The sequence below is a fragment of the Macaca mulatta genome, chromosome 14 (genome assembly GCF_049350105.2).
Source record: "Macaca mulatta isolate MMU2019108-1 chromosome 14, T2T-MMU8v2.0, whole genome shotgun sequence".
NCBI lineage: Eukaryota > Metazoa > Chordata > Mammalia > Primates > Cercopithecidae > Macaca > Macaca mulatta.
The window spans coordinates 57959374-57974212 of record NC_133419.1 but is presented as its reverse complement, the minus strand read 5'-3'; the positions used below and the strand labels follow the sequence as shown (position 1 = coordinate 57974212).

The 14839-nt window shown below is 43.5% G+C and overlaps 1 protein-coding gene across 48 annotated transcripts in view; it reads left to right on the top strand.

Moving 5' to 3' along the window:
• PPFIBP2 (PPFIA binding protein 2) overlaps positions 1-14839 on the top strand; it is a 154684-nt gene that overhangs the window by 97116 nt on the left and 42729 nt on the right. For 30 of the 48 annotated variants that reach the window (XM_077963550.1, XM_077963549.1, XM_015114948.3 and 27 more), the window contains 2 exons: positions 207-338; positions 10689-10781. In XM_077963550.1, coding sequence (XP_077819676.1) covers positions 207-338; positions 10689-10781 — 225 coding nt within the window. Of the gene's footprint in view, positions 1-206; positions 339-6911; positions 7095-10688; positions 10782-14839 lie in introns of all 48 variants that reach the window. The other 18 variants (XR_013404050.1, XR_003722667.2, XM_077963540.1 and 15 more) reach the window with 1 other exon arrangement.

The window sequence follows — 14839 nt, the reverse complement described above, 5'->3', positions numbered from 1 at the left end:
GTGGGTGGTATCGGGGGTGTGCTATTCCTGATAGCCCAGCATCAGCCCAGGCCCATCCATAATAGGCCTGTGACTCATATGTACCAGTCTCAATTCTGTGTTGTTGAACACACAATTTAGGTATTGCCTTATGTGCTGTAGATGAAGCCAGAGCTGTTCTTATTGCCATGGTGGTTTCTGATTTCAAGATCTGTTTTTGCTTGCAGGAGCTGCTAAGCCGCACATCTCTTGAGACCCAGAAGCTTGATCTGATGACTGAAGTGTCTGAGCTGAAGCTCAAGCTGGTTGGCATGGAGAAGGAGCAGAGAGAGCAGGAGGAGAAGCAGAGAAAAGCAGAGGTGAGGGTGAACTTGTACTGTCTTAAGCTCAGACCTGAGAAGGCTGTCATAATGTGAATTTAGGCTGTCTTGTCAACTCCCAGCCTGGAAGCTATTGGGTGCCAGAAATATCTATACACTAGAGATGCAGTGATCTGTTAATACCAAGTTATCAAGTTTTGCTGTGGCTGCAAATTTCAGCAATATCCAAACCACCCAGTTTTGGCTCTAAGGCTTTATCTGCCCTCAAACTGCTGACAAGGATGGAAAGAGAAGCAATAGTTGGGGAAGAATAAGACAAAATATGGAGGGACACAAGATGTCTTCTGTGAGAACCAAGGAAATGACGACGTACCATAATGAAGTTGGCCTCCCAACAGCCCATTGTCACTAGATCCAAGGAGTCTGGAAACATTTCTTGACGTGCATTTCCCTGACCCAGGTGGAACCTCAGGTTATGTGTTTCTTTTCTCCTGATGGGTCTTATGGAGTGGCCATCTGAAGGCCTTCTCGTAGAGAATGTTTTCCTAATTTTGTTTTTCAGTCTTTGTATGCCATTGGCTGGAACATGCCAGACTTTTTTAAATAAATGTTTACAGAATTTTAGACTCAGACTCCTTTGAGAGCAGGCAGCCTGTTTTAACCTTAGATAACCTTCTTCTTGTGCCTCTACCTTTAAGTTCTTGTATTCACACCAACAATGAGAGATATGAAAGAAGATAGGTTTTAGGTTTAGAAACACCTTGCTCATTTACTGACCTAACTACTTGTTAGCGGATAACTGTGTGGTAAAGTCCAAATAAAATCATGAAAGTTAAGTACCTGTCATAGTATTTGGCATTTTGTCAGTACCTGGTATGTCTTCATCTCCTTCCTACATTTAGGCCAAAGACAGATATTGTTCCCTTCTGATAAGTGCCAGCATTAGTGCATACTGAAACCTGCCATGTTTGCTGAGTAAACACACTGGTGATTAGAATATTTCTAATGTGCGAGCATATTCCTTGCATTGCTTTTGAGAACATGTTCATTAATTAGAAGTACAGTTGCCAAAAGAAGATATCCCCAATAAGCTGAGAACAGTAGCTTGTATTGATTAAGAGTCCAGGCTGATGAATCAGATCTCCTGGCTTTAAACTGAGCTCAGTGGCTTTGTGATCTGGGGCAAGTAATTTAACCTCCCAAACCCGTTTCTTCTTCTGTAAGATGGAGGTAGTAATACTTCCAATTTCTTTGGTTATTCTGAGGAGTGAATGAGACAATGTATGTGGAACTCTTAGCATAGTAATAGTTAGCTTTTATTGATCACTTACTGATAGTATTGTTAAGCATGTTGGAAATGAAAATGTAGACATAGATACGTTATTTACATATTGCAAAGTTTACACAGCCTGAAAGCTAATCTGTGTGAAGTGTTAGTTGAATTAAATGTTCAGGGAGAAGTAACTGAATTTTCTTCTGGTTTAAAGTTATTTTACCAATGTTTCAACATGCATGATTGTATGTGAACACACATTAGGACTTCGGGGGCAGAATTCCATAAACTCTGTGAGAAGGCTTAAAGTGGCAGACACTCAACTCAAAATCAAGAAAAAAAGGGAGGAGAGAGACCTATGTCACATAACTTGAAAAGTCTAGGGTTTAAAAAATGCAGTATGACTAGATCCAGGTAATCTCACAGTGTCACTAGAAATTAGTCTCAGTTGTATCACTTGGTTCTGTTTTAGCCTTGTTCTCAAGAAGACTCTCCCCAAGTGGTGACACAGATAGCCATTGGTAGCTCCAGAATGATATCCTACCAGCCAGGCAACTTCTGCAGTCAAAGAGGTGCTTTCTCAAAGATTCCAGCAAAAGCCCCAGGAGTGCATTTCATTGGGTCAATTTGGGTCATATACCTGGTTCTACACCAGTCACCTCTGGGATCCGTGCATGAGGGGTGGGGGGTGTGAGTATTAAAGTCAGCCCATCTGTGGAAGTATGCAGAGTTAGCACCAAGCTGGGATAATGCAGTCCTTTTAAAGGGACATCAGAAAGGAAGGAGAGCTCCTGCTTCTGGGATAAGAAGCACTAACACAGTCATCTTGCTGTTTGCTTTTTTCTTTCTTTTCTGAAGGATTATTTTTAAATCTGAATTTCTTGTTTTTGTTTTTCATTGGTCTGTTCATGCATAAGGCAACGTAGACTCTGAGTGTCTGGCCTCAATTCTACCAGATAACAGCCCTTTCCAGTTGCTAGTACAAATATTAGGTTTCCACGTGGAGGAATTCTGCAGGCTGTGCAAACCTGTGATAATCAGTGAGCAGCCACATGATCTGAAACAAATTCCTCATTCTTGTAATTGCACATAATCTTTGCTGGTATGCACAGAACTTCTACCTCTATTTGTGAGTATCTGGAGCACCAGGGGTTTAAAACCACAGGGTGCTGCTTAAGCTGCACTATTGTCATGTGCATGGAGATGTTTATTTTGAGTGAGACATTTTGCTAGCTGAGGTCATCAGATGTTGTAATTGCATGAATAAAGGGAATGCTGCTTTCCATACTGTACTGCAGCTGTTTTTTTCCGGTGAATGTATTTAGCTTAAGGGCTCATTGTGTATGGGTTGGAACAGGCAGGATTCTTTTTTTTTTTTTCCCCCCTTAGGTATGAGGTAGCCAGATCTGAAATAAACCTCCTCAGCTTAGCTCAGGCTTTATCCTCAAATTCTGTTTTATGTTTTAATGAAAAGAAAAGAATGCTGGTGGCAAGAGCATTGCAGACTGCTCCTTCTGCTCTGATTCTGATCATAGCTCAAGCCAGCATCTTGCTGTTTAAGTTGTGGAAATGATTACTGACAGTCATTCTGTAAGACTTGAGGACTTGCAGGCACAGGTTCCTTGATGGCCAGCCTTGCTCAGGAATGAGTAGTGGCCCAAATGAGATTTGGATGAATACTAGGTTTCCTTTTTACCTTTTCTCATCAGCCTTTTGCAATGGTTCAGTGTCATATGAGGGTACTGAAGACTGGATAAATTAGATGTACTCCTGAAAAGCAGGACTATGGAAGAATGATTGACATGGAAAGTAAATACCACAATAAGGAGATGGAGCATGAAAGAAAGAGATCCAGAGGTAAAGGGAAACCTGTGTGTGGACACAGATCAAAGCATTGCATAGGCGTGTTGCTCAGATGGGTCTTCTCTGAGAAAGGAATCTGGCTTCCCCATGCTGTGGGGGTGCCGGCAACCTGCAGCTGGACCCCACTGTGGTAACTGGAGGGTTCTGTGAGTAGTTACCAGAACAGCCTGTTAAGAAGGGAGCAAGGACCCCAGATATGCTAGGAAGGGGAGTCAGCCCAACTGATCAGGGGTACGTGTGAGCAAGAAGAGAACAGGAAAGAATCTTTAGGATTTCCTGCAGAAAATGGACACATCTTATAGCACAAGCGATGATGCCATCATTCCTTCTTTCTTGTGGTTAGGACCTTGGGAGAAAGGGATTCTGATTTCTGAACTGAGGCAACAGAATGATGGACTTGGACTACAGAGCAAGATCTGGGAAGATTGTGTTTGCTCAGAGATGAGCTGGCCTAATGAGGAAAGTTTTGTTATTCTTGCTTTTATTTTCTTTCTTTACTCATTTGCATCAATATAGGAAATATACTCCCACAATTCAAAAATCAAGAGTTCAAAAGGGCATATAGCAAAAGATCTCATTCAACACCTATCCTCCAGTCAGCAGTCAGGAACCAGTGCCATCAGTTTGTATCCTTCCAGAGTTATATTATGTGTGGACAAGTACATTCATGTGGATACACACAGACACACACACTTCCCCTCATTTTTATACAGATGTTCACTATTCTAGACCTTTCTTTTTAAATTTAGTAGTCTTGGAGTTCTTTTTACACCAAGTATGTTTTTAAAAACTTCCTCATTCATATCTATGTCTGCATATTGTTCTACCATCCAACTATAGCCTAATTTATTTAACCAGTCCTCTCTCAGTGGACATTGAGGTGGTTTCCAAGTTTCTGCTATTACAAATAATGCTGCAGTGAATAATCTTGTATATATGTAAAGATATTGATGTGGAGTTTATGGGTCAAGGAGTACGCGAACTTGACATTTTGACAGATATTTCCAAATTGCCCTCTCTAGAACATAGAGGTTATATTCCCATGAGCAATGTAATGCATAAGAGTGCCAGGACAGTATTAAACTGAGCCTGAAAAAAGAAGAAAGGACTAAGTAAAATTATATACAAGATTAACAGGTAAGATGGAATTGGGAACAACTGTGATTACAGGAGGTGCTCAGTAGTTTCACACAGAAAAGAACCATAAAGAAGAACTTTAATGGTTGGCAAAGTGTGATTAAAAAACAAAGTGAGCTGAGATTACAACACAGGACAGCAATTATAACCTCATAAATGCCACCTAGACATCATGATGTGGGACCCAGAATGGAATAGAGCTACAAAAGGGTCTGCTTTATGGGAGGGAAACAGACCTGTTAAGAGAGGAGATGGGCCAGCCCTGGAGATAAAGAATTATGAAGCTAGGCCAGGTGTAGTGGCTCACACCTGTAACCCCAGTACTTTGGGAGGCCGAGGAGAGTGGATCACTTGAGGTCAGGAGTTTGAGACCAGCCTGGCCAACATAGTGAAACCCTGTCTTTACTAAAACATATGAAAATTAGCCAGGCATGGTATTGTGCGCCTGTAGTCCCAGCTTCTTGGGAGGCGAGACATGAGAATCACTTGAACCTGGGAGGTGGAGGTTGCAGTGAGCCGAGATCACGCCACTGCACTCCAGCCTGGGAGACAGAGCGAGACTCTGTCTCAAAAAAAAAAAAAAAAAAAATTATAAAGCTAAGTTGAAATGCCAAGCCTGGGGACAGACATACCATAAAACAGTGACAACACATGGCTCAGGAGAATTAAAGCAGAGTAGCCCAGAAGTTTTGGGTACACCACACGCTGAGCAGAGGGAGGAAAACAGATGTGTTCCTGATGCAGGTCTCCAGACTGATACACACAAGGGGCAGTGATGGAGGAAGGGGAGCAGCAACTTACTTGGTTAGCTCCTAAATGTCTCCCAGCTGAATTCTGAAGCATTTGAATGTTTACTTGTTTGTTTTTCTCACTTGCTTACCCTCTACTCAGAGGGTAGAAGACAAAACTAGGAAAACTGCCATTCTAGCTCCAATATTGAAGCAAAAGGAGGCACTGGTTTATGAAGTAAAAGTGATAGGTACCTTGAGAGAAAGTGGTCGTTGTTATTTGAATGTTCACAAGGGTGAGCATGGAAAAAACTAGGCATAAACAGACATGCACTGTAAACTTGGGTCAGTCATAACTCTGACAGTTTAAAAATAAAATGGATGGGGAACTCTCAAATAGAGGAAGACCCAAGAATGTTGAACTACTTAAATATAATTCTGACTGTGCAATCTCACAGATAATACCAATAAAAAGGAAGAGCTTAGAGGTGTCTTGAAAGGAAGTAGTTTTCAGAGGGGCTTGTACAAAAGGCAGAAAGGACATATGCTAAAGACAAAAGTGCACCTGCATGACCAGTGTCAGGAAGGGGACATCCCAAACTAAAGGATAATGCTGAGGACAACACAAAGCCACACACACACACACACACACACCACACACACAGAGTTATGTTCTTAATAAGAAAAACAAAGAAAAAATGGACTTGATTCCATGGATGCCTCTGACAGGTACAAAAAATTTAGGACAGTAGTCCCCCAAAGTGCTTGCTATAAGTTAACTTTAAGGAATCAGGAAAATCAAATGTTTCTAGAAAACTGGAACCATTTCCTTCTTGATTTTCAAAATGGCAAAAGTGTGATAGATTCAATAAATTTTAGTCTATTGAGTTTGGGGCCAACTCTATGATGGTTTGCAAGAAGCTAGGAGACAAAGTAGTGGGGATTGGTGTCCTCGAGGAGTGAGTCACATTAGATTGGCCTTATCAGTTTGGCCAGGAATGTGTCTTGTGGTAGACCAGGTAAATCCACATTTCACTGAAGTGTTGCGAAAACGTTGCTTGGGATAATCTTGTAGACAAGATGGAGGAATGTAAGATGAAGACACTGAAATAGCATATTGGTGCCTGACCGAGTTCAGAGTTTAGGTACATATTGTCATGGATAAGTGTTATGTGTGCCATATGTCGCCTGTGCATACGTGCTGACACACTGGGTGTTTGGGTAAGGGGAGTCAGTATGTGTATCATGCATATGTGGAGAGGGGATGTGTTTGTGTGTGTGCCCCGGTGTGCACCCACATCTGCTATTGTTTCTGCTTGGATGAAGGGTTTCTTCTAGACTCCATATCTCGGTGTTGACACAACAGTATGGCACAAAGGAGCTGTTGGGGATTTGTTTGAACTGCCAGACAGGCACCTGGATGGGGCAGGCCTGAGGAAAAATGCCATGTCTTTTGGTTCTGGTGAGGAAAGTGGAGGGCTGTCGACAGTGACCACTGGGTGCCACCTCCTCCCTGCCCCATGCACCTCTGTGCTTTTCTCTTAAGGAGTTCTGCATCTGAGAGCTGTCTGACCTGGAGCGCTTTTCTCTTCTTTCTTTTCCTTCCTACAGTCGGTTCTGAATGTGATCAGTGAGCTGCAGGAGCAGATGTGTAGGCTGCAGCTGGACATCCACAGGCAGATTCAAGAGCGCCTGTTACACAGTAGGGACCACCCTGAGGAGGTAGCGGCCAGTGACGGTGTGGCCGAGTCCCAGTCCTGCGGCCAGGACTGTGCCTGTTGGGAGGGGTCATCTGTAGGAACCACACTTAAGTATACCAGAGCATGCGTGTGTGGGGCATTTCACTCGTGGAGGGGCTGGGGTTTCTCCTAACCAGAACAGAGTGCAGTGACTTGGCATGGATCTGTTGTTACCTCTGGGCAGAGCTTGGACTCACTCAATCCTCTTGGGATGTGAAGTGAGTTCAGTGACCCTCACTGAGCAGGGTCTGAGCAGGTGAGGCCAACCCTCAAACAGGTGGCACTCATCTCCTTAAGGGCTGGGAATGAGGTGCACCAGGTGCTCTGAGTGATGGGGCATTTGTGCCACAGGAAGCCTCATGATTCCCCTTCCCATGTATATGACTCAGATCCTGATTCCTCCTCCCAGGCTGGGAGATTAAACAAAGTTTTGTTTCACATGATTTTTTTTTAAGGAAAAAAAAGTATTATGAAAAAGAATCCTTTCAAGTTTATGTTTACCCCCAGTGAAAAAATAAAATGCAAGTTTTCATGTGCTGTGAATAATTAAGTCGTCATCTGAATTTCCAGGAAAAATCCCCCCCACGTAATCACATCAGGCTGATTTTATAACCACTGGGCCATGCAGGGCTGTATCTGACTGGGACTCTGGACTTGGCTCTCCACATGGGGATGACCTGGTCCTCTGTGACTTTGCTCATGGCAGGTGATAGCAGCTTCAGCAGAGACAAGCCTAGCCTCTAAGGAGGCCTACTGTTGAAAAGGACTTGGAAGCGCCCCAAGAAAAGACTGAGGTCACAGCAGCCATGAGTACTACAGAGGGTACCCTGGCTCTGTAGGAAGTTACTATGGTCCATACTCAATTAGAGAGCCTGTTGAAAATCTAGACATAGGTTTTGGGGGGAGGGATTCGGTGGGAAAGATTTCCTGCTGCATTAAAGGACAGGGGGAAAATAGGAAAGTCAAGATGTAAATGTAGATTTGGATAGAGAAGCCTTGAGAGGGTGTTGGCCCATGACCTATGTTGAGTAGGTTACTCCAGCAAGACTTTTAAAGGAAGGTAAAATGTGCGTGTACTCATGCTGGTAGTCAGTGATGGACAACAAGTAACATGGAAGGAACAGGATGTTCCAGAGGTCACAGAGCCTGGAGAGGATGATCGCTGTGTACCCACAGTGGCAGCTCCTCAGGCAGTAGGAACCTGCATACTTCCGATTCTGATATCAGCTGGCCTGACACCCTCTCCAACAGACTGAGTAGCCTGGCTAGGATACAAGGCTGAGCAGAAGAACCCCCAACTTGTGGGCATTGGAGCCTCTCAGGCAGGGCCAATAATGTTCTCAGAGAATGATTCAGGGTCTGCTGCAAGTCAAAGCAGGTAACCAGTGATGCAGATCATGGATGCAATAGCCTTAGTTGAGAAGTTTCCTTTTCCTTTTTTTTTTTTTTTTTTTTCCCAGCTGGGATTACAGACACTCATCACCACACTTGGCTAATTTTTGTATTTTTAGTAAAGATAGGGTTTCACCATGTTAGCTAGGCTGGTCTCGAGCTCCTGATCTCAAGTGACCCACCCACCTCAGCCTCTCAAAGTGTTGGGATTACAGGTGTGAACCACCGTGCCTGGCCAGAAGTTTTCTTTGTTTTGTTTTTAATGGGCATCAGCAAATGCTCACCTCAGCTAGAAGGCAATCTTAATAAATGACCCTATGAAATTCAAGGGTAAGCAATGTCACTTCGTGGTGGATGATCTCAGAAGGCCAAGACCTCCAGGCCAGTTAAATAATGACTTGAGTTTCATGTGTGCATTCATTGACAAATTGTGCATACCTACTATGTGCCAGGCACTGCAGGATAATCAGAGGTTAGCAAATGCCTCATGGAGTTTACAGCTTAGGAGGAGAGCTAGCTGTTAGCTGTCATACAAATAAATATTTAATTGCATATTATGTAGGAAGTACAAGAGAATATAGCAGAGGGGCCTGATATAGTATGGAGGTCAGGATAGATTTACTCAGGGAGACCTGAAGGATGGGCAGGAGTTAACCTGGCAGAAAATTCCAGACAGAGGGAATGTTACCTGCAAACAACTAAATTGGAGAGAGGAACTGAAAATTATCCATGTGGCTAGAGCATAACTAGGGAGAAAGAGTGATCCAAGAGGCAGGCAGGGAGGTGTCAGGTCATGTGTTGAAGTTTATGAGCTTTGAGAAGCATGGGAGTGCCGTGATCTAATGTATGGTTTGATCATATCACACCCCCAGATGCCACGGGGTCAACTGCTTTGAGAGGAGCAAGACAACCGAGAAGCAACCAATGAATTGACTGTCCAGGCTGTCAGTGCTAATTGCTAGACCAGAGTGGTGGTGCCTGAGTGGGAAAGAAATGCGACATTCAAGTCGTTTTCCTGAAAGTAGAATTAATAAAACTTGGGGATGAACTGCATACATAGGGGAGGAAGGAGAGGGAGATGCTGAGGATAGATCCTATGTTTCTGGATAAGCTGTTAGATCGATGGATATGGCATTTAGTAAGATGAGAGTAACTAGGAGGGGAGTTGAGGATTCCACTTGGCACATGACGGTCCGGAGATGCCTATGAGCATCCATGTGATGTTAAGTAGGAAGTTTGTTGTATGAGACTGTAGTTCAGAAAGCCTATGGAAATAATTATCTTTATGCCAATTCTTCTGATGGGAGCTAGTCAGCAGGACTAATTGTCTGTTAAGAGAATCTTGGTTCAAGATAACAGTGCTTAGTGGAGTCATCTTTATAGAAGGAGTAGTTTCACAAACAAGGGTCCTGGAGTCAGAATATAGGGGCTTGAATTCCATGTAAGAGAAAATTGTTTGTGTCACCTCCCCACTCAGCAACCTTCAGTGACTCACTACTGTCCAAAGAATGGCATCAGAACTCATCATATGTATTCTCATCCTCAAGCCTTTACCTTAGGGCCTCACCTTAACTTCTCAGCCTCATCTTCCACTGTGTACCTACACCCATCCTCAGCTCCAGCCCCATGAGTTATCTCCCTTTCTGTCTCCTATCTTTACTCCTCCCTGGATGCTTTCTCCCTCCTTTCTTTCTTCAAACTATTATCTTCCTCTGAACTGGAACACCCATTATGACATCTATATTTGGCCCTTAACGTTTGTTCCCTTCGGGTTTCATTTTTTTCCTCCGTGAGGCCTTCCAGGATCACAGGCCCCTTCTTCTATCTTCCTTCACTCCCAGCACAGAGAGATGCTCCCAATTAGCCTGCTTCCTACTACTTTGCATCACAGGGAAGAAGCTGCTTCATTTCAGCAGCTCTGTTCTCCCCACTCCAAAGCCTCGCCTGCTTGCCTATACCCATGTGTGTGATGCTGGCATACCCCGCAGAGGACATAGATGTCAGAGAAAGGGGCAGGCAGAACAGGTTCTAAAACTAAAAGGAAAGTTTTCACTTTCTTATGTCTGGAATGCACTGGCCTTTGTTTTTTAATGGCCATACAGCTTTCCTGAAACAAGGGTCTTGTTTAAAGATTAAAGCTGCTATGTGGAGCTTGATGTGGTTGCTGCATCCCCTATGCATGAGCTTAACCAAGTTGGTAAATCGAGAGCACATCTTTTAACCATCAGAACTTTGTCTTTCTCCCTCATCCCTCTAGGAGTTACTGCAAGAGCTCAGACACCTCAAAATCAAAGTGGAAGAATTGGAAAATGAACGGAATCAGTATGAATGGAAGCTAAAGGCCACTAAGGTAAACGGCACTCCTGATGCTTACGGAGAGAGTACGAGGGCCTTGTGGAGAAGGTCTGCATTCCAACTTGGGGGTTTCCAGTAGCCTAAGTTTGAAAATGCAAATCAGCCCTCCAGTGTGGACACACAACAGTGCCCAGATTGGGCAGCAGACAGACTTGATCCAGGAAATATCCTCATGGAGAAAGCCTGTGAGATTATGAATTGCTCAAGAGTAGTAACCCAGTCTGCTTCCTCTCCCTGCACCCCATAATGCCTGGCTGAAGCTGGACCAAGAAGGGGCTAGGAGTGGGGGAGCAAGTGAGTGGCAAGCAGTGAGTCATGAGTCCTAAAGCAGATGTTGGATGCATCATTTTAAATTCAGTAGTCCCTTCTAGAATCAGTTTTTCAAAAAATAGGCATGCTTTATATTTGGCACAAAATATAATCCTAAAAATGATATAAGCTTTGAATTATTTCTTCAATCAAATCATGTTTCTCTTAAACTAGGGAGCCTGCAATTTAAAGGACACCAAAAATAAATTATATTGTGAAATAAATTTCTTCCGTCCCCTCTTTGTTTCTTCCTTCTTTTCCTATACTAAAGTGCAGAGATCAAAACTAGTGGGTTACATGTAGCCCATGAATTTTTTTGGCCTGCACATTGGATTTTAAAACGGTGAATTGTTATTTAAATTTCAGGAAGTTTACATTAGGCTACAGTTAGGTTTCCTTTGGGGAGTATGGGGAGATGGGAGGCTCACACCTGCCTTCCCCTACTGTGTCTGCAGTGCCACCCAAGGGCATTACTGGATCGTTTTTATTAGAATTTTCTTAACTTCTACTTTGTATTTTTATTTTTTGTGCAGGTTAATTGCTAATTATTATAAAAACAGTAACACACACTATAGAGAATGTTCAAAACATAAAAAATTAAAGGAATCAAAAGCACTCATACCACCCAGGTACTACCAGTGCTAATATTTCCTTCCATGTATTCTCTTCTGTTTTAGGTCTGTGTCAGGCCATTCTTGCATTGCTACAAGTAAATAGCTTAGACTAGGTAATTTATAAAGAAGAGGTTTAATTAGCTCAGGGTACTGCAGGTTTTACAGGAAGCATGCTGGTCGCATCCGCTCAGCTTCTAGTGAAGCCTTAGGGAGTTTTCAGTCATGGCAGAAGGCAAAAGCAGGAGCAAGTGAGAGAGACGAGAGGAGGTGCCACAAACTTTTAAACAACCTCATCTCGTGAAAACTCACTCACAATTGCGAGGACAGCACCAAGAGGGTGGCACCACCATTCATGAGAAATCTACCCTCATGATCCATTCACCTCCTGCCAGGGCCCACCTCCAATACTGGGGGTTACAGTTCAACATGAGATTTGGCAGGAAGAAATATTCAAACATCAGGGTCTCCCTATCTCTGTCTCTTAATTTTTATTGTTGATAATTTATATGCAATTTTATATCATGCTATTATTTAAAATTTTATGACTTCTCATGTTATCAAAATAAAGCACTGAACATATGTAAATATGTAATCTAGTGTGTACATGTAAAATAATTTGATTAATCATTTTACAGATAATGAAATGGATGCACAGAGAGATTTAACTTTCCCAGGATTTTACAGCTATTTGGTACCAAGCCTAGGCAATCAGACCCATCTGTGACCTGGCCTGTGTGTATCTGAGTGTAGTTGTGTATGTGTATGCTTCACAGGCACCAGCTCTAGGGGCACTGGTTTTGTCCAGTAGATCAGAACCTTCCATCACAATGCCCCACTCAAACAAGCCCTGTCTTGGGGAAACCTTTGAAGTTGTACACCCTCTGTCATAAAACCAAATAATACTTTTCTTTTTAAATTACCCCAGCTCTTTGCCTTGGCATGTAGACCTTTGAGATGCTAAGGGTTATTTAATAACTACCAGGTGTGGAGCACTTCCTATGTGCCAGAATGTACCAAGCTATTTGCACACATTTGATCATATAATCCATAAAATCACCTAGTGAGGTATATGTTTTTTTATTCTCACTTGACTGGGAAGGAAACAGAGGCTCAGCATGGCCAAGCTGAGGTTCACATCTGGGTCTGTGTCATTCCTGTGCCTTCATGTTGTTTCCAACATCATCCTGATTCCCTGCAGAGAAAACCAGCACTGTTTTTGGAAGTTTTTCACTTTTCTGCTTAAGGCCTCTCAGTCCCTGAAGGGGATTCATCTCCCAGTGCAATGACAGTAGGGCATGGTCCCTGGGTTTAATGAGGCACAGCATCTGCAGGGACTCAGACAGTAGCATACACAGTCAAGTGGCAGTAACATACACAGTCAAGTAGGTCTCTGGAGTGTTCTTGGCCTTCCCAACTGCGGGGACAGAGATCGTTCAAAGGATTACAGAGCCCCTATAGAGTCTGGCCTATTTCTGTGGAAATTGGCACAAGGCAGGTTGGACCCAGTCACTTGGTCTGTAGGGTCCATTGTATATACCTACAGGACCTCCCCTAGAGGCAGGGCTCAGGAAGAAGAGCCCTCATAGTGCCAGGTGCTAGATTCTGTCTTGATCAGTCCACACTGCTGAATTCCCAACTGTGGGGCCAGCAGACAAGCATCAGGTATCCAGATTTCTGACAGAGACCAGTGCCCATCTTGTCCACAAAGAAAGGGAGAAATGGGTGTGGAGAGGTACAAGAAAAGTTAAAGGAATATCTTTCAAGAATCATCTGGCCTTTGTAGAAATGGATGTTGAGACTCCCAAAGCTAATATCTTCAGAAGCCATTGTCACCATGAGTCATAAGCCCATGGGCATCTTTGCCTTGAGTGAGCTCTGATAAACTGCTCCATAGCTGCATGTCTCAGCAAGCGGGTTGCACAGCAGGACCCAGCTCTTGGCCTCTGTGAGTAGAGGGGCAGTGCTTCATTATGAACTTTGGAATAAGGAAACCCTACCCCTTGTCATCTCTTTATATGGTCATCCCTGTCCTATTTGGGGGATGTTAGGGAAGGTGATTCAGAAACCCTTGAGGTGAGCTCAGGGAGCCCAAGCCTGGTAACAGTGGCCTTCATCTGTCCTGTTAACTCAGAAGCAGACATGCGGTGGTGGGTGGAGCCCTGACACTGGAGCAGGCAGGCCAGGGTTTGCATCCTGGCCTGGTCACCAAGTAGCTCTGTGACTGACACAGAATCTTGTATTACTCCCGTTTGCTCCCTGATGACTTACGGAGATATTGTTTCCTCCGGTGGTTTCTTGTGAGGATTTGATGTAAGAAAGTGAGCGCAGGGGCTGATCAGGGTGGGTGCTCAGTCTTTGTGCTGAAACTGAACACAAGGCCTGTCCAGCAACAGAGTTGCCAACAGGGCCAGTATTCACTTAATTACTTGGGGTTGTTCACATATTAACTTGGGCCTTTGTGGAAATGAACAGCTCATACTATGACCTTCAGGACCAAAGGTGGGACATGATAGGGCCAACACATGGGGAAGGGGTGGCCAGAGGAGAAGCCTTTGCTGTCTTTTATTGACCAACTCCACATTCGATGCTCATCCCTTTTCTTACCTGGTTTGATGCAGAGAGAATTGAACCAATTATCCACAAAGAAAAGAATAGGATGAGAGGAGCAAATAGCAGTAGCATTTATTGAGCTCTTAGTATATACTAAATGTTGGACTAGGTCGTTCATAACCATTATCTTAAGCCTTATTGCAGTCCCATGAAGTAGGTGTAGTTTTTCCCATTTTATAGGTGAGCTGAGACTCAGAAAGGTTAACTTACTTGCCCAACGTCACCCAACTAAAGAGAATCAAGGTTTGTTTGACTCCAAAATCCAGGTACCTCTTGGGACAGGACCTATACAATTCTGATCTCCTAATGAGTATGGGAAAGCATGAACAACCACACCTAGTGTTGTGTATGAAATTTAACCTGCACTACTTAATTGCGACCTGGGAACCATCTAGTGCAGCTGCCTGTGTGTGTGCAAATATGAATGTATGTGTGTACTTATGAGCTGTGTATACATGCTTTTTTGCCACAGTATGTAAATTAAGCACTCCTGAATGTTTGTACATCTATATATGAGTGA